Below are 18,847 nucleotides of genomic sequence, written 5' to 3'. Positions count from 1 at the left end.
TTATTGGGTTTTGTTACATAGAACATAGAGTCAGTAACGTTTTTCATGCTGCTCCAACATCCAATAAAATCCCAGAGTCGCGTTCTCAGGCAGTGAAGCAGGATGACAGATCATGTGTGTGGGCTCTCCTATAACTGCAACCTAGCGTGTCTTTGCCCAATAGACTAACAAGAAATCCCCTATTCCCTCCCCCCTCCCTGAACCCTCATCATCGGTGGATACTGTTAGTAGTCGTCATAGTAGCGTGTGTGTACAGGAACCATTGGGAAGTGCTCAATGTGATGTACCTGAAATGTCTTGGAGGAGTGCGCTGGGCAGAGTGCAGAGGATGCAGCGATAGCGAAGAATATGGTAGAAAGATGTGCTGGTGCTTCTTGGAGCCCAAAGATCTCTGGAGAATAGAGTCAACAAGCCTTGAGAACGGCAAGTCGACACGGTGCAGGGGTGCTGTTCCAGCGCTTCCGATGAGGCATTCTGGCCTCAAACTCGGTGAGAAGACCCTGCAGGCCTCGAGGGAGTTGCAGAATCACCACCTGTGTTGCTGGGCCTTGCGAAGTCCGAATGACTTCAGGAGCAGCAGACCGGTCAGCTTAGTTGCGGTGCCTGCAGATGCATGAGTGACTCCTTCATTCCAAGAGAGATTCCTTCGGCTGTCTTTGATTACCACAGGCTTGGAGAAAAACCTGGATGGAGCACAGGCACAGACGACGCAGAAGACTGGTAGGACGATGAGACCAGGAGCAGCACGAGTCTTCCAGATGCAGTCTCGGTACCCAGAGCGAAGTCCAATGAGGTCCCAAGTGCCTAGACGGTTGAAGTAGAAGTAGTTTTGAATTTGAATTTTGTCTCACGACGAATCTGAAGAGCCACCCACAGGTAAGCCCTTAAGTACCCAAAGAAAAGGATTGCAACGATTCAGGGATCTCTCCCAGAGGAGGGGCTGGACAGAGTGGAGGATACTCCCATGTCCTTTGTCCAGTTTCATGCCAGAGTGGGAGCCAACAACTCCCTGAACTGATTCCCAATGTGCCTTCAAAGCAGTTTGGTGGTGCTGGCAAGCACCCCCACTCAATACACTAAGTCCTTTCTTGGAGATGATGACACCTCCCTGTGACAGAAAACCTATTGTTCTACCTTCCCCTACTCGAGCCTGACTCAGCAGCATGAGGGCAGACTCGTGTCTGTGGTCGACAGTAGCACTAGCTTACTGCTAGACCCTTAAAGGCTGGTACCAGGCATACTGGGGTGGGACCCTGGGGGAGCCACCCCAGTACATGGTATTCTACATCCTGCACTGGAATTGTGTTGGGGTAGGATTCCAACATGTTTGATACCAAACATGACTGGTTTCGGTGCAGACAATATTTAGTTTGACATCTCGGAATTGACTTGATTTCCACTATATGTATAAAATGGCTGACCACACTTAAAAAAGCCTGGAGAATTGACTCCTAGGTTTGTAGGGGGTGTGTTGCTCATGCTGGGCACTTTCACACTTATCACCGAGCAGCCTGCCTTCAGGATAGAAAGGCCTATCCTAGGGGTGGATTATAGGTGTTAAGTGCAGTGACCTCAGATATAACATATAAGTAAACATATATCTGTTGTGCGTGGTGCTAGCACCAGCTTACACAGGCTGCAATGGTAGACCTGTTGTCACAGTTTGAGTGGTCTCTCAGGGGTGGCACAATACATGACCACTGCAGTACCTAAGCCCTGGGTACCTTAGTGCCATATACTAGGGACTTAGAAGGGTACACCAGTAGCCAATTAGGAAGGTACCAAAGTACTTACCATAGTCGAATTTAGAGAAGAAGCACAATAACTGAAGTCCTGATTAGCAGGATCCCAGTCAGACTAGTCCAAAATACAGACTCCAGGCAAAAAGTGGGCTAACCATGCTAGAAGGATCCTACCTTCCTACAGTGCCCAAGGCTGCATACACTCAGTGCACACTGCTAACACCCACTTGCATTCAGTAACTAGCGAATACCATTTATTATCTAGTTAACTTGCACCCAGGTAGCTAGGCTGCCCGAAGGTTATTCTATTCCTTGTGATACAGGTCCCTTGAAAAGAATAGGAGATCTTATTTATCATTATACTTAGTCAAGGAATCTGAATTCTTTCTTCACATTTATTGTTCATCCTCAAAGGAACTTTTCCTTCTATGGTCTGGAAAATGCCAAAGAGAATCATTGAGGTCCGCTTGAGTGGGTGCTATGCATTGCTGATTCCTAAGAGACAAAGTTTAGACTGGTTACTCTATTATTCTGCTCTAGCCCGTCATATAAATCGATACCTAATTCCTGTAACTTGTGCTCAGCTTAGAACTATTGAGGCAACCTCTGTTGAATAAAATTGAACTTGAGTTAGTTCACATCCATTAACCATACAAAAACCCAGAGGGGTCAGATCTTTTGAGCAGATTCCTTTTCGAGGTTTAAAAGCCTGAAAACTACAATAAAAATCGACTTCAGTTTAACAGTCCAGATTTTGATTCATGCTTGCCTTTTATTTATTGCACTTTGAAAAATGAGATATCCTTTAAGGAAGAGACATCCTTGCGTTTGCTTGCTTTATCACCTATTTTCTTCCCCGTGAAGAGTATCAACATTTTCTTTTTTAGTTTTATAAATGGAGCAGAACTAAATACAGCTTCTGAAACATGTTTTGTAGATTTTGCCCAAGCTGGGCGGACGTTGATACCAAGCTATTTAATTTTAATTAGGTTTGGGTTACATGCTCTCACTCGGGTTGTTTTTAACTGCTTGTGTGGATTTGTTTAAAATCCCAGTAATCTTTTCTTAGAGAGCAGATTTGTTCTTACAGATCTATCGTATTTGGTGAAGAGTGAGATTTCTCTGCTATTACAATATATTTTGCCAGCTTTAAAGGGCAGCTTACATCGATTTACTACATAATCATTTGACTGTTTGATAAAGTCATCCTCTGATTGGGCTGCCCAATTGGTCACAGTGAATGACTGAGTGTTCCGGGAACGTGCGGGTCCCGCCTATTGAGTAGACAGACTGGCCATGGCACAAAGCGATATCCACCGCTACTGTATATTCGGAAAAGGGAAAGGGGTTGCCTGTACATACGCAAACAGTGGTAAGGACATGCCAGGAGGCCTGGAAGGGTTTGGGTTGGGAGGGGAAGGAAGATTGACGGAGGATGACCCTGCTCTGGGTAAGTGATCTCTGTGGAGTGGGGCAGCCATCAGGATTTGACAAATGGGAACTGATAGACCTTGAAAGACTGGGCGACATATGGAGGGCGTCAAGCAAACATCACGTTCACCTCGCTACCATAAGAGTATGACCTCTGGGATGGGGAATGGCTCAGCTATTTACAGTTGGGACACGCACTTTAAGGTTATATCTGTGAAGGGGATGAATTGGTTGAGGCAGCTCCATTGGAAGATTGGTTGCTGACAGAACCACTGGCAGACAAGGCAATATTTATACGAAACTGATGAAAAATTCTCCAGACCCACTGGGGCCACTGAGGGCGGCTTGTGAGAATGACCTTGGTCCAATTGATGACGAAGATTGGGAAATAGCTACACCGGGGGCGGTGGTCATACGTTCCCGCTTCTGGCTGATCGAGCTGAAGGTTTTACATAGGATATACTACTCCAGGCCACTGTTGCATCGCCTGGGACGCATGAAAAATACACTCTGCCAGAGAGGCTGTGGACAGAGAGGAACCTTTTATCACTTGCTGTTGGAATGCCTGTTAATCCAGAAATACTGACCCAAGCTTGGGAGGATCATGGCAGAGGTGGTAGGGTTGGAGGTACCTCCTGAATCAAACGGTATGTGTTACTTATCCCAGGGGAAGAGACTTGGCCTAGATACGAACAATTATGGTTGGCACTGGCCCTGGTGGTGGCAAAGCGCAATATAGTGAGGTGCTGGGGAGGCAGCTCCTCCAATGAGAGTGGCTTACTGGAAAACAGATGTGGATTGGTGCTGGCGAGCTGAACATACAATATACATAAGCAGAGGGTGCCTACGTAAATGGAAAAAGGTATGGGGCGATTGGCAGGCATATCCGGGTCTGTAGGAAGGGACATTAAGTATAGGAATATAATCACTACAACCTTGTTACTGTAATTGAGTCAAATAACATTTGATGTGACTTACTGATTGATGATAAACTGTAAGGTGTCCTCCATGTATAGTTGACGGAGCACTGTGAAAATAAAAAGTAAGCAAAAAAAAGAGCCTCTGTTGATTGCTTTACTGTGGGAAAGAGTTTGAGACATACCAGCCACTTCCTTTGAGATATCATGGTGATCTATTTTTTTAATAACACTTTTTATTAGATTTTAGTGATAGACAAGGAACGTGTGTGTCTCACATTATAGTCAATTTCCAACTTTCCACATCCATGTCAACATAGTCACTCCTCCCTACTTCACCCCCTCTTCCCCAAACTCCTAACATTGTTCATTCCATCATCTTTGGGCCTTGTAAGTACGAATTTGTGCATCTATGGACCAAGTCTTTTGGTCATAGGACTGCAAGTCAATATCTCTATAGTGCACCCTTTCTCTCCAGATTTTGTGATGCTTCAGAAGGCATCTCCTTACCGCAGCTACTAGCCTCGCCAAACTCATACATCAGTCTAGCTCTGTGTTCCACCCCTTTAACCGCGGGGAACTGGATCTTTCCAATTTTGGACAACGTCCTGTTTAGCCACCAGAAGCCCGATACACAAAAACACCTGTACTGATTACAGTGTTAATGTGCAGCAGGAACAATTTGGGGTCTTGTGGTATCTGCCAACCCATTACTTCTCTGAGCATTGAGAGCACCTCTTCCCAAAACCTGCCCACCACATCACAGCTCCAGACTCTGTGTAAAAGCCCCCCCCCTCTTGTCACTAGCATCTTAGAGAGAGAAGTCCACCAGCGCCATCCACCACAGTCTGCCGTGTTAGGCATGTGTGATCTAAATATTTCTGTACTATAGTTCTATACTGTGAGGCAATAACTGCTGCTGTAGGGAATGCTCTTGCTCCCCTCTAGTCCTCTTCAGTCATGGCCCATAGGTCTCTCTCCCACGTCATACTCCGGTGGGAGAAGGAGTCGGAAGAGTTGTGCACCAGTGACCTATAAGTCTAGGAGATTGTCATAGAGATCTCTTTAACAATCGTTTGGCTTGTTATCTATTTAGCAGTACTAATGCCATCCAGCGTATCCTCGAAGGTGAATTTCATTCATGACAACATATTTAACACAAAGAGGTCCCATTGGGCCCCTGACGTCGTCTTTCGTATTAGGTGAGCACACCAAACTTTCCAAGGCTATCAAGTTAGATGAAACAGTATTTAAATTCTGGAAACAGCAAGGTCCACAGCAGAGTCTTTCACTGCAATCAGTTCAGTCAAAACCATCTTCAACAAAGCAAGCATTGGGAGGATTCAAGCAGGGAGGATAGACTTCGGAAACCTCAATTGAGAGGTCAAGCGCAAATTCCAAGTCCTGATGGGTATCGTCCACCATATTTCAATCCAGATCAATGCCCGGTTCAAACGCAGGAACTGACTGGGTTTGCATGGCCATCTGTAGGTTTAGCGGAGACAATCCCCTTGAAATAGTTTCTGCAGATGAAGGGGTCTTCAATGCAAGAAAATACTTTTCCCAAATCAGAGCATTTACTTGTAGATTGTTCATGAAGGCATGGTAGCGGCAATGTACTCTAACCGGTCTGTCTGCAAATCTCTCACTCTGCTTAACTGGGTATAGGTAACTGGAAGTGCTAAATAGAGGTTATCTAGTTACTTGTCAAGGAATCTACATGACTGATAGATCTGCTGTGGCACACCATACCTAGGGTCTGAAATAATAAATATGCAAAATATTTCCGTTTTCTTCTCTCCACAACACTTCATGCTGAAGTGCTATGATGGTGACATACCATTTAAAGTACCTCCAAATGTTATGCATATGTTAAAAAGGCTTAGTGTGGGGCTTAAAATGGTTTCTAACAATGTTCCGTATGAAAAACCCCTTGGAAACGTGCATTTCCTCCCCACCAACTCCATCATTAGAGATCGTGTTCTTGTCAGCAGACTTTAATTGAAGTGAAAGAGCAACTGTTTTTTTAAGTCCTCGCCATATATTTCAGAGTACAGTAAGAGAATTTGGCTGCTACATGACTAATGTGGACACATGCACCATATCCACGGTGTGCTGGAACTCAGTTTGACAGACTATTTTCTAGCAAACTTCCTACTTTCCAAAAATATTCCTATGCACACATACTCTGTATCGGAGGAGACCAATCCCCAAACGTTTCACATACAAATTCCACAGAGTTTAAATCTGAATTCCTGATGCACACAACCGTCATTATTATTAAAATGCTATTAAGACATTTATAAACGTGTGAGAGAACCACGATTCCCACCTCTCGTAATTTTTCTTTGGTTTCTTCATTTTTTGCTGCCAAAGCTGGGAGGATGTAAAGCTATTAAGACCCCAAGCCATGAACACCGCATGTCCACACAGGCACAATCCACCACTGTTCACCACAGCGACCCGATACTGAGCTTGGCCCGGTCAGGAAATCCGCAGAACCAGCATTCTACCTTTCCCTCTCTAACCCCTTATGGGACACAGAATCCAAACATCCTACTGCTCCTCACCACAATATTAAGATCCTGGGCATAATTTCAATTTGTTTACTCTCTCTTTAAAACGCAAGCGGTGTGAGCTTGTGCCAAAACCAATCCTATGTAATTTATGTTTTTGCAGAGATTTTGCAAATTCATTCTCATCATTCTGTCACTAGCCTGTAGAAGCCATAAACACTTGTGAGACTGAGTTTCTCCTAACAAAAATATGGATTGTTCAGATTGGAGCATCTCTTCAAAGCTCTGCATGTCTATTCTCAGCTGCTTTTGAGGGATGAGCAATTCCGCTCTTGTTTATGGCCTAAGCCTTTAAGGTCTGAGTAAACTGAAGGTAGTTCTACTCTGTAGTGTCCGAAAACCGTGGTTCTTCCCACAACTTCCTCCAAGAGCAAATTTCAAAGCTTCAGTCTAGCCCTTAAGGGGTGACCTCTCTTGTCCTCCGTGTCTTCACAACCTCAGTGTGCATGCAATGGTCCCACTATAACAATGTTACAAATTGACCTTACTTCGTTAGAGCTTATTTTTGTGGGTATTGATAACCATTAAACTTCAGAAAAGTAAGACTAGTTATTTATTGGGAGGTTTATTATGTTGCTGAAACAAGAACTGGAATGGCTTTGCATTCTGAAATACTGTCTCGTTTTGTGAAGGCGGACCCACACGTTAATAAATATCCCAGCATGTTCCTGTTGTATCTGCAACAGCTAAAAGCGCAAAAAAGGAATTTGATGTGTTGATATTTTGCTGTTGAAGGCATACCCTGAAATGTTAGTTATTTTGTGAACATTTCTTTTAAAGGTTTGTGATAGCATCCTGAACATTGGTCCATGCACTAACGCATCCATGGGTGAACCAGCCTTTCTTTCTGAAGAAGTAAGTGTTGTTTTTTTCACCCTTTGGCTGGAAATACTTAGCATTTTTCCTATCGTTCTCAGGGGGTCGAGGCCTGGCTTACGGAGTAAGCACAGGTTAATCACTCTGGTGATATTTACTATCATTTGTCAATGCAGAGAACCCCTCCGTTATCCAACAGAGATAGATAAACAAGTGCCTGCTGGAAGCTAAGGTCTACACAGGGTTGTAGTGTGTGTGCATGGAGAAAGGGACCCACAGCTGTGCTTTCAGATTTTAGTTGTATAAATCGCTGTACAAAAGTGCTCCAGTCCCCTCTGTTTTGGGAAGGAAATATCTATGATGCATTTCTGACTTTTCTTCCTTTGTCTGATGCATGTCTGTCATTTCCTCTGTGGTGTTTTCCATTCATCTCTGGTACCTTCCTCTCCTTACTTCTTTCAGCAATTCTCCCATTTATCTCTGATGCACCGCTTCCCCTTCTTCTCTGGCGCATCGCTCTCCTTTCCTCTCTGGCGCATCGCTCTGCCTTCCTCTCTGGCGCATCGCTCCAGCTTCTTTTCCCCCTCCTTCCCATACATTTTTCCTTTCTCTCTCTCAGCCAATTGCTGGTACTTTTCTCTACCTTACTCTCTGTGGTTGTCTAATACTCATCACATCTTTCCTCTGCAGTTTCAGGACAGCATTGAGCCTGATTTGGAGATAGTTGTTTGTTCTGGCTTCGGGAAGAATGGTGCACTGTCTGTGCTGCAGGTAAGGACTCACCATCTTCTTGTTATCCCCGGTGGCGTTGCTGTTAGCCCACACCTCACATCTTGCTGCCACTGCATCTTAGTCAGATAGGCATGATTGAGAGGGCATATCCAATTATTTCCCCCAGAAAGGTTTCTCCTTGTGTGTTCTTGTGACATCGAAACCCAGGTTTGATGTTGCCTAAAAAAATAAGCAAAAGGGAAGCGCATGCAGCGAGTTTGCATGGGGGTGAAGACCCTTGGGAAAAACTCAGGCCTGCCCAAGAACATACAGCGGCATGTTGGTACACGTTCACAAAACCGTGCCGAGGGTGCTTGTCTTAACAGTTCCGCCACCTAACCACCTCAAGAGCCTTCCAGCTGCCCATAAAGAATGGTGAGTTATTGGGTACTGTTTGTACTACCATCTTGAAGAGACTCTGGTTAAGCCTGTCACAGATTTCATTTACTTACAAACGGAGACAGGGTCGGGTGAGTGAGACTGACATACACTGTGGGTCAGTGGTAATTTTTTGAGTCTAGTGGAGCTCAAGAACGAGGGTCCCAGTGGGAATTCTTTGGCTTGGGGTAACATGTCCTGATGCTGTTGGTTACATTATGGAAACAGCGATGTTGGGGGAGAGGTACAGTTTCTAAAGTGTGTGGACTTGACACTTATCAAAGGCCTGTGTCAGCTAGGTATCTGCGAGGTCTGGTACCTGCGCTACAGCGTCAGCCAAGGTAAACCAAAGAGGCTTCAGAGACCATTGCAGCTACTTGTAGACAGCTTGGGACAAAGCACCTGTGCCATGTTCTACCTTCAGTCTTTATATGTGCAGTCAGCTGAGCCATAGTCCCTCCCCTGACCTGCGTGTGCTACGTAGTTAGCAGAGTAAGTCGCACCTGGATCTGTGTATGCAGCGTAGTCAATTGAGCAATAATCCCAGCTAGGATCCATATATGGAGTAGACAACTGACCCACAGTCCCACCTGGAATCTATGTATGCAGCGTGGTCAGCTGAGGCACAATCCCACCTGGAATCTATATTCAGCATAGTCAGCTGAGGCACAGTCCCACCCTGCGTAGTCACGTGAGGCACAGTCCCACCCAGAATCTGTGTTTGTTGCATAGTCAGTTGACGCACAGTCCCACCTGGAATCTATATTCTGCATAGTCAGCCGCGGCACAGTCCCACTCAGAATCTGTGTATGCAGTGTAGTCAGCTAGGGCATAGTCTCACCCGCAATCTGTGTATGCAGCGAAGTCAACTAGGGCACAGTCCCACCCGGAATCTGTGTGTGTAGCATTAGTCAACTGAGCCACAGTCCCACCCGGAATCTGTGTATGCGGTATAATTGACTGAGGCACAGCCCACCCGGAATCTACGTATGCAGTATAATCGACTGAGCCACAGTCCCATCCGGAATCTGTGTATGTAGCATAGTCAGCTGAGGCACAGTCCCACAAGGAATCTGTGTATGCAGTGTTGTCACCTGAGGCAATGTCCCACCCCACTTAGTCTGCTGAGGCACAGTCCCACCTGGAATCTGTATATGTAGCGTAGTCAGCTGAGGCATCATCCCACCCAGTATATGTGTATGTGGGGTGGTCAACTAACCCACAGTCCCACCCGGAATCTGTGTTTGCGGCATAGGCAACTGATGTGCAGTCCCTCCCGGAACCTGTTTATGCAGCGTATTTGCTTGAGCAGAGTCCCACCTGGGGTCTGTGACTCCACTGACAAGTAGTATTGAGGGATATAATCTGTCTGCCTCATTCTACTAATAACATTAAACTGATGTGGCTTCCAAGGGCTGTCATCCGGGGGATGGCATGCTTCTAAGCTTGATGACATTATGATGAAGCCCTTGCAGAAAAAGCTTTCGGGTAAAAATAAAAGTTTAAAGGCCCTATCACCAGCCTCCGGGCAATCGTCTCCTTTCCACTCCTCATATGAAGCCCACGACAAACAAGCTTTATTACTGGGACATACCTCATTGACTACCTTCCTTTCTGACATCTTTCTAATTTGACAGGAACTCTGATAATTTGTATTTGTCTGTCTCCTTCGCAGAAAAGTATCCGGCCCCAGGTGGTCACCACCTTTGAACTCCCGGGCTGCCATGACATGTGGACAGTGATCTCCTCAAAGAAGGATGAGGTAGGTTCCTGTGTCGTTTAGTGTTTAGCTGTTATTCAAGTGTTGCCAAAAAATCAAATAAAGTAATAGGGAAATCACACTTCATTTATGTTTATTTGCTTCTAAATGTTTTAGACTCCTATAAATGTATTGTGATAGCAGACAGGTGATTTTCCTGCCTAATATTCACTTCCAGATCCATGTATTCTTTAATCTTCCTAACCAAAAGCACAAGGGAGATTTAAAGACCAGCAGGAGCTGACTCTCTAATACTCATGTCAACCACAAATTAACACCTGGATCTAATAGAGAGAGAGAGAAAATAAAAGATAATTGGGGTACCTAAATGATGTGGGGTATTCCCTTTTAAGTACCAATTCCCTCACTCACCTAAGGTGGCATGCTTCATCATTGGGAACCTTCTCGCACAGTGATGCCTAGTCACGGTGCCGACTCCAACCCTCTCACTAGAGAAAGAAGCTCACTGATGTTTTCAGAGGTATGATAAATACCTTTTTAAATTAGCACAACATGGTGAGTGAAGCAGGGCGTGAGTGAAGGGTGTGTAATTTAAAACTGGCTCTAAGATACGCAAAACAATTTATTCATGTGTCTTTGGGTCAGGATTAAAACCAGGCAGTGGGCCAGAAGGGCTTACTCATGCATGCTTGATTTCTTCAAACAGGTTGGTTGACATGTTTCTTCCTTTGGCTCTCCTCAGAGTTGTTGAGGTATTCCTCAGGTCCTGTATAACATGTGCTCCTGCTTAAGTGCTCAAAGTGATAATTGGAATTGTAAATTATACCAAGATTCAAAACCAGTGGCCCAAATATAAGTTCAAAGTAGGGATTCACTGGTAGTTTCCTGTAAAGGATATTATACAGTGTTAGCCATTTATACCACATACAAAGATAGGACAACAACCAACCAATTCTCTATCAACAGTCCTACAAAACCAATTGGGTAATTGTGGGATTATTATGTATATATGATTTTTACATACGTCACCCATGCAACAAACCTTGTGCCAAACTAACAGGGCAGGTGAGTGTAACAAGGGGGTTAATCAAGGCTTACCAGCTAGCGCCTGGACTGGGGCCTCACTCAGGCCCTGGCGTGATGCTCAGTGCATCATCTCTCATATAGTAGTATCGTAGGAGGGAAACCGAAAATAAGAAAAACAGGTAGGAATGGTTGAAAAATTTAGTGGAATTTAAAAAGTTGCACACTGAATGAGTTGGTTGGCATTTTTCTCTTCACAGCAACGAAAGTCAGAAAGTGAGAAAGAAAGTGGCACTTCTGAGGGGCTGGATGAGAACAAGAGACACGGATTCCTGATCCTCAGCCGAGATGACTCCACCATGGTAAGAGCACTCTGTGGAGCGGAAGCCATTAATTAATGCACCAGTGCTGCCTACATGGGCAGACAGGAACTTTGTTACTCTCTGTGTGTTGTCATGCTAGCTAACCTCTTCAGTCAAACTTTTTCTCCCCTTGAGAGTCCTTAGAAGGCCTTCACTTTTCCTCAATTTCTTGTGGGAGGAATGAGTTTCATCTTACCCCACCAGGTCTGTGCAGTGTGCCACTCAGATTCCTGCTTCATCAGAATGTGAATTTTATACAAACACGCCCAAAACATTCTAAAGAAAAAGGCAGGCCTGAGACGAAAGTTACATGATGTCAGAGCCAAGTGCAAGAACAGAAGTGAAAGAGCCTCCAGGGGAGAATCCATGATTAAGCCTTCCGCTCCAAAGGACTTCAAATGAAGGGGATCTAGAAAGAGGAAAATCCAGGAAGCAGGGTAGAAAAAACATAAAATCTTTTAACGCTCACGATCATTTTATTTATTTATTTATGGGCTTATAAAGCGCTATGAATAAACTCCCAAAGGAGTATCTCCGCGCTGTAACTGCCGGTACAGAAACTGAAAAAGGTGCAGAAAGTTAAAGTACTGTGAACATGGAGCCAATTAAAAAGAACCAAACAGAAAAGTTTTTAGATATTTTCTGAATTGAAGGTGGTCTTTACACAGCCTCAATGACAGCGGAAGTGAGTTCCATAGTTTGGGACCCACGACAGATAGAGCCCTACCACCCAGCCTACTTTTAGTTATCTTAGGGACAACTAATAACCATTGGTCGCTGGATCTGAGGGCACGAGTGGGGGCATAAGGAACAAATTTGTTCGCCAAATACTCAGGTCCTAATTGATTGAGGCCTTTATGGATAGTGCAGCAAGTCTTAAACTTCACTCGCTGACGAATTGGTAGCCAGTGAAGTTTATGAAGTAGTGGTTTGGAAGGGGATCTGGGGGGTGCATTTAGCACCAGCCTGGCTGCTGTGTTTTGCACCACCTGCAAACGGTCCAAAACCTCCTCACTTGCACCTGCCAAGAGCCCATTACAATAATCAAGCCGGCTGATGATCAGAGCCTGAACAAGGGTTTTCCTATGGGAGTCAGGGAGGAAAGGGAAGATTTTACGGAGAAGGCCAATCACATGAAAGCAGGATCCTACGGTGGTGTTAACATTTTGCTTCATGGTTAGCTCCGGTTCCAGTCTGACTCCCAGGTTCTTGATTATTGTTTTAGGCTCAGGGACTGGACCCAAATCAGAAGGCCACCATTCAGGGGACCATTGAATCCTGGCTTTACCAAAGAGCATCACCTCTGTCTTTCCAACGTTGCACTGAAGAAAGTTGGAAGACATCCATCTTGCAACTGCCTTCATCCCCTCGGAAAAGGATAGAAGGATTTCCGGAGTAAGATGTTTAAAAGGGAAGAGCAGCTGCGTATCGTCTGCGTAGGACACTGGACAAAAACCAAAAGCTCTAGTAACACCTGCCAAGAGGGCCACATAGGTGTTAAATAGCGTCATTATCCGATAATGGCTTAATTCTAACCTTCTAATGGAGGATCCATCTTGAAGCTGACATCGAACCATAACTGTCAACGATCAAGGAAGTTGCCGACGTCAAGACACTCTCGTGTCCCAGTCTTGCCAACCTTGTTTATGTCATACTATTAGACATCAAGTCTCTCAACGCTGGCTTTTCACTTGACAGATCAATGTCTATATACTCACCTTTGACACCTTCTTCAGTGGAGGAGACTGCGTCTTTTAAGAGGGAGGCTGCCTGGATCCTGACACCAATCTGACTTGTTTCATGGTCCTTAAACACAAGAGAACTCCATCTCCTTTCAGTGCTAAATGTGCTGAGGACCGCTGGTGGCGACTAAGATGGCCGCATAGATCTGCGGCGCTCCAGTGGCGAACCCAAGAACCCCCGAAATCCGCTAATTATCCGGCAGACAGACGGCATCCAGTACCGGCATAAGGGAGATCTACCCTTCCGACGCCTGCCGCTGCCTCCCCGGTCTCGATCCGACCCCGGGAGGCGGAGAAACAAGGACGGACCTGGGCGGGAGATGCCCGCCTTTGAAGCACCGGCCTCCAGTGTTCACCAGGCCGAGACGTGGAGGTGAGGTGGCGGTCTTTGCCATTCCCGGCCCCGGGGGACTCCTGCGTGTGGCGAGGGGAGGCCTCCTCCTCTCTTTCTGGATCGGAGGCATCGAACGTGGGCTCCCCCCCCACCCCTTCGTATCCACCGGGGGAGACGGGAAGTGGCATACAGCGAACTTTGTTCTCACCCCTGTGCGGAGAGGGGGTGCAACCAGCCGCCCCCCCCCCCCTTGCAGTGGGTGAGGGACGTGAAGACCGGCCCGGCCGGCCACGAGGTGCGGCCACAGGGCGGCGAGACCCGCTAATCCAGCGCGAGACCCCCCCGGACAGCAGGGCACTGTGGGAGACCGGCGGCGGGGGGGTGCCAGGGGGGGCGGCTGGTCCAGACCCGGGCGCACAAGCAGTGTGGGGCTAAGAAGGCTTGTTCCCGCTCCTCTCTGGGACGACCGGGTACGAGGGACTGGCGGAGGGCCTGAAAATTGCCGCGTGCTCTCTCTAGCGGCCATGCGGAACAAGAAACCCACAGTGACCCAGTCCAACACCATGGACAATTACACGGCGGACCCGGACAGCAGCGGTCAGCCCCACCCCGGGTCGTCTGAAGAGCCCAGAGAGCCGTCTCTCTCCTCCATCATGCAGGCCATTCAGTCACTGGGCACCACACTGGAATCTAAGATAGACAAAATGTCTATTGAACTGACGCTTCAGCGGGCGGACCTGAACAAAACGTCCGAAAAAGCTACGCAAAATGCTACCGCCATCACGGACCTTTAGGGAACCGCCAAAACGCTGCAACAACAGGTCCAACAACTCACGCACCAACAGAGGCAAATGGCGGCACGGCTGGAGGACCAGGAAGGAAGAGCCCGAAGGAACAACCTCAGGGTGGTAGGTGTGCCGGAGAAAATGGAAGGGGCCAGCGTAGAACTGTTCCTGGAGGATCTCATTCTGAACACCCTGAAACCCAAGCGTCTGTCTAAGCTCTTTGTCATAGAGCGGGCGCACAGGGCGCCGATCCCGCCGCCGCCGCCACCAGGGGCCTCGCCGAGAACCATCATCGCGCGGATACTAAACTATAGGGACAGGGATGCAATCCTACAAGCGGCGCGGCAACATGGAGATCTACGTGTGGAGGATGCTACGATACGCTTCTTTCCTGACTTCACCCTCAAGGTCCAGCAGGAGCGTAGATCATTTGACGCGGTTAAGAGGCGACTCCGAGAGCATGGCCTCCGCTACAGGATGTTCTTCCCGGCGCGATTGAAGGTCCTGGTGGAGGGAAAATCCGTCTTCTTTAACACCCCAGAAGAGGCCCATAGCTGGCTGGAAGAGCGCCATCAACAACAGCGGGGGGGCCCGGACCGGGACGGAAGCTGGAGGAGCCCGGCCTCCCAGTCTCCGGCCTCATCGATGGGGTCGACGGGGAGGGCGCGACGGCAACGATAGAACCAGCACCAACAGACTACAAGAAGGACCCGCAGACTCTCGGCCTCGCCGGACCTGGAGTGAGGAGGTGGACTATATGGACTCGCACTGGTAGGATTTTGCAGCCTCGCAATGTTGGGGGTAGCGATGATTGTCAGCATGGTAGGCTGGCTTTGTATGGGGAGAGGCCTCGGCCTGCGCAGTGGCCTCTACGAGACTTGATGGATAATCTGCACAGGTATTTGACTATATTGCTAGCAGCCACTCGGGCGGGGAACCAGAGCTGAATCATGGGAGGCACTTACTTTAATACATGACACTGAACTAGCCTGGGATGCTCGTCGGACTGTTTATCAGACTGCGAGAGGGGGGGGGGGGGGCGTTAGGAGGGAAGCCCTGAATGCTGAACTTGGTTGCTCTGCTCACCCCTGAGTTTATCGTTCTAAGGGCTACAGGCGCTCTGCTTGTTGGGGATGTCTGGCACGGTTGGCCGGAGTAGCAGGGTAGCAGGGTGGGGGGTTGTTCAGGGGAAGGTTAGGTGGGAATGTTTTGGGTGTTGTCTTTTGCTTTTGCATTGTTTACAGGCGTTGACTCCATCGACACACACAGGGAACGGGTGGGGAGGGGATGGGGGGGGGAGAGGTGGGCATTGCCCATTCAATTCAACAGATACAATGGCAAAGTCACCCACATGTAAAGCGCAGCACATAGACGTCCTATCCTGGAATGTGAACGGCTTGCAGAATAAGATCAAACGCACTGTGTTACTGCAGTACCTCCGCAGACACGCCCCAGATGTTGTCCTCCTACAGGAGACGCATCTACTAGGGAACCACTGCAAGGCCCTAGACAGATTTGGTTACACTCTCCGTGCTCACGCGGGTTTCACATCCGGATCTAGGGGAGTGGGCATACTCATTAAGAACTCCATACCGTTGGTCCTGGGGCGATGCTGGTCAGATCCCTTGGGCCACTTTGTGGCACTGTCTGTGAAATGGGAGGGTCGCATCTTGAACCTTTGCTCACTATATGTTCCTCCGAAGCTGCATGCATCCACGCTTCCGGATGTGGGGAAGCTCCTGCTAGAAATGCCTCCAGGAATACTTGTCTTGGGAGGGGAGATGAATGAGGTGATGGATAGAGAACGAGACAGATCAACGTCTACACTGGGTAGGGGAGGGGTGAGCCACCTTAGGGACTTTGTTCAGGCACTGGGCCTGATCGATTTGTGGAGAACACATAACTCGCACCTACGACAGTACACACATGTCTCCGCAGCTCATGGGTCCTCTTCTAGGATAGATTATATATTCACACAGGCAGATGGCGTGAACCTGTTTCGTGACGGCCATCACAAGGCTAGGGGGATCTCTGACCATGCGCCAGTGGGGGTGCAGTTGTTGGGGCCCAAGCGGGATTGGAGCGCCCCACCCAGGCTTGACTCCTTTATATTCAGAGACGGTGATTTCCAGGAGAGGTTCAGAGAGAGGGTTGCTTTGTACTTTGAGGACAAAGTAGGGTCAGTGGACTCCCCCGGGATAGTGTGGGAGGCATACAAGACTGTAGTCAGAGACTTTGTACAGACTGAGGTGGGGCGGAGACGCAAGGACAGGCATGTACAGGTGGAGCAATTGGAATCGGAGCTTCTGGCACTGGAAAACGGGACAGGGACCACTCCGACCCAGGATCGTGACAGACTGCATAAGGCACGCCTCTTGAGCAAAGTAATACGGGACGTCCTGACGGAACAGGCAAGGTCACACACGCTAGCCACACAGCGGAGGGTGTACGATCTAGGAGACAAGGCGAATAAAATGATCGCCTGGTTGGAGAAGAGAGACCGAGACCGCAGTTGGGTGTCGAACATAGAACGAGCGGATGGATCAGTGAGCACCACAAACTCGGCAATCGCGGAGGACTTTGCGCGATACTATGAAGAGATTTATCGGTCGCACACGACGAGGGACGAACAGGAGTGTCGTGCTTTCCTGGCCCCTCTGCAGCTCCCGGTACTAGAGCCTGCAGACAGGGAGCTGCTAGATGCAGATATCACGGTCAAAGAGGTAGAGGAGGCTATGGGAGACCTGCAGACAGGGAAAGCCCCCGGGCCCAACGGGTTCCCAGCGGAAGAATTTGGATGTGTGGCTAGCCTCACGGCACCCTACATGTGCAACATGTTCCTCGAGGCGCGGGAGAATGGACAGCTCCCGAGGGACCTATGGTTGGCCACGATCGTGGTGATCCATAAGGCAGGGAAACCACAGGGGGATTGCAGTTCGTACCGGCCCATCTCCCTCCTTAATTACGAGACGAAGGTCCTGGGGAAGATACTGGCCACGCGCCTGGGTGCGGTGATCCAATCGCTGGTTCACCCGGACCAGTCGGGCTTCATGCCCCACAGGAGCACGAGACTGAACCTGCGCCGTCTAATCGGGGTCCTGCAGACGGTGACTGCGCGGCAGGAGGTGCCGGCGTCTCTGCTCTCTCTTGACGCCCACATGGCCTTTGATAGTATCGAGGGGCGATACATCTACGCAGTCTTGGAGAAGCTGGGCTTCGGAGACAACTTCTGCTCCTGGGTGAAGCTACTCTACACAGGACCACTGGCGAGGGTTCGGGTCAATGGGACTATGTCACGGGAATTTCAACTGGGAAGCGCCACCAGATAGGGGTGCCCCCTGTCCCCATCCCTCTTTGCCCTGGCATTGGAGCCGCTGGCGCACTGGGTGAGGACGGACCCGGGGGTATGGGGTATAGATGTGGGAGGCGGATGGGAGGAACGCATATCTCTATATGCGGACGATATTTTGCTCTACACCCAGCGGCCGTCGGACTCCATACGGCGACTGATGGTCGTATTACGCACGTTCGGAGAATACTCAGGATACAGTATCAACTGGAGCAAATCCCTGGGCTATGTCTTGGTGGGACCCCAGCCACAGGCGGTGCCCGGCTGCGAGGGCCTTGTTTGACTCACAGCTTTTCGTTATCTGGGGATTTGGGTCACGCCGTCCGACACGGAGTTTTTCCAGCTCAATGTGCAGACTCAACTGAACCGCCTGCACAGCGACGTACAGCACTGGCGAACCCTTCCAGTCTCCCTAATGGACAGGGCCGTTCTATTCAAAATGATGGCCTTGCCCCGTCTGCAACATGTGCTGCAGAGCTCGCCCTTCCCGATCCCGGAACAAGTCTTCAAAACGGTGGAATCGGAGCAACGCTTCCTGTTGTGGGGCGGGGGATGTCCAAGGATTGCTCTTCGAAAATTGCAATGGTGTCTCTACGATGGGGGACTGGCGGTGCCCGACATCCGCCTGTACTACTGGGCGACACAACTGATCAAGATCAATGGATGGGTGTTCGCCCCACAGGAGGAACCGGCATACCGAGTGGACCGGATGGTCCTGGGGGAGGGCTCCTACTTAGCAGCTCTTTACTCCAAACCACGGCGCGTCCAATCCTTGCCTCCCCAAACGGCGGTATTGGTAGATGTATGGCACCGAGCATCAAAACTGCTTGGATGGGGAAGGAGACTCACGGCCCAGACGCCCTTATGGCAGGGGGACTTCCTTAAAGAAGTTGTGAAACTC

The 18,847-nt window shown here is 48.6% G+C and overlaps 1 protein-coding gene across 2 annotated transcripts in view; it reads left to right on the top strand.

The window, feature by feature from the left end:
- Window positions 1–18,847, top strand: part of CPSF1 (cleavage and polyadenylation specific factor 1) — a 235,407-nt gene that overhangs the window by 70,973 nt on the left and 145,587 nt on the right. For both annotated transcript variants that reach the window (XM_078686442.1, XM_078686443.1), the window contains exons 15-18: window positions 7,447–7,521; window positions 8,173–8,253; window positions 10,307–10,393; window positions 11,635–11,736. In XM_078686442.1, coding sequence (XP_078542568.1) covers window positions 7,447–7,521; window positions 8,173–8,253; window positions 10,307–10,393; window positions 11,635–11,736 — 345 coding nt within the window. The remainder of the gene's footprint in view (window positions 1–7,446; window positions 7,522–8,172; window positions 8,254–10,306; window positions 10,394–11,634; window positions 11,737–18,847) is intronic.

The sequence above is a fragment of the Lissotriton helveticus genome, chromosome 4_1 (genome assembly GCF_964261635.1).
Source record: "Lissotriton helveticus chromosome 4_1, aLisHel1.1, whole genome shotgun sequence".
In the NCBI taxonomy this organism is placed as follows: Eukaryota; Metazoa; Chordata; class Amphibia; order Caudata; family Salamandridae; genus Lissotriton; species Lissotriton helveticus.
Note: the sequence above shows the minus strand (reverse complement) of the source record. Positions and strands in the feature narration are given on the sequence as shown.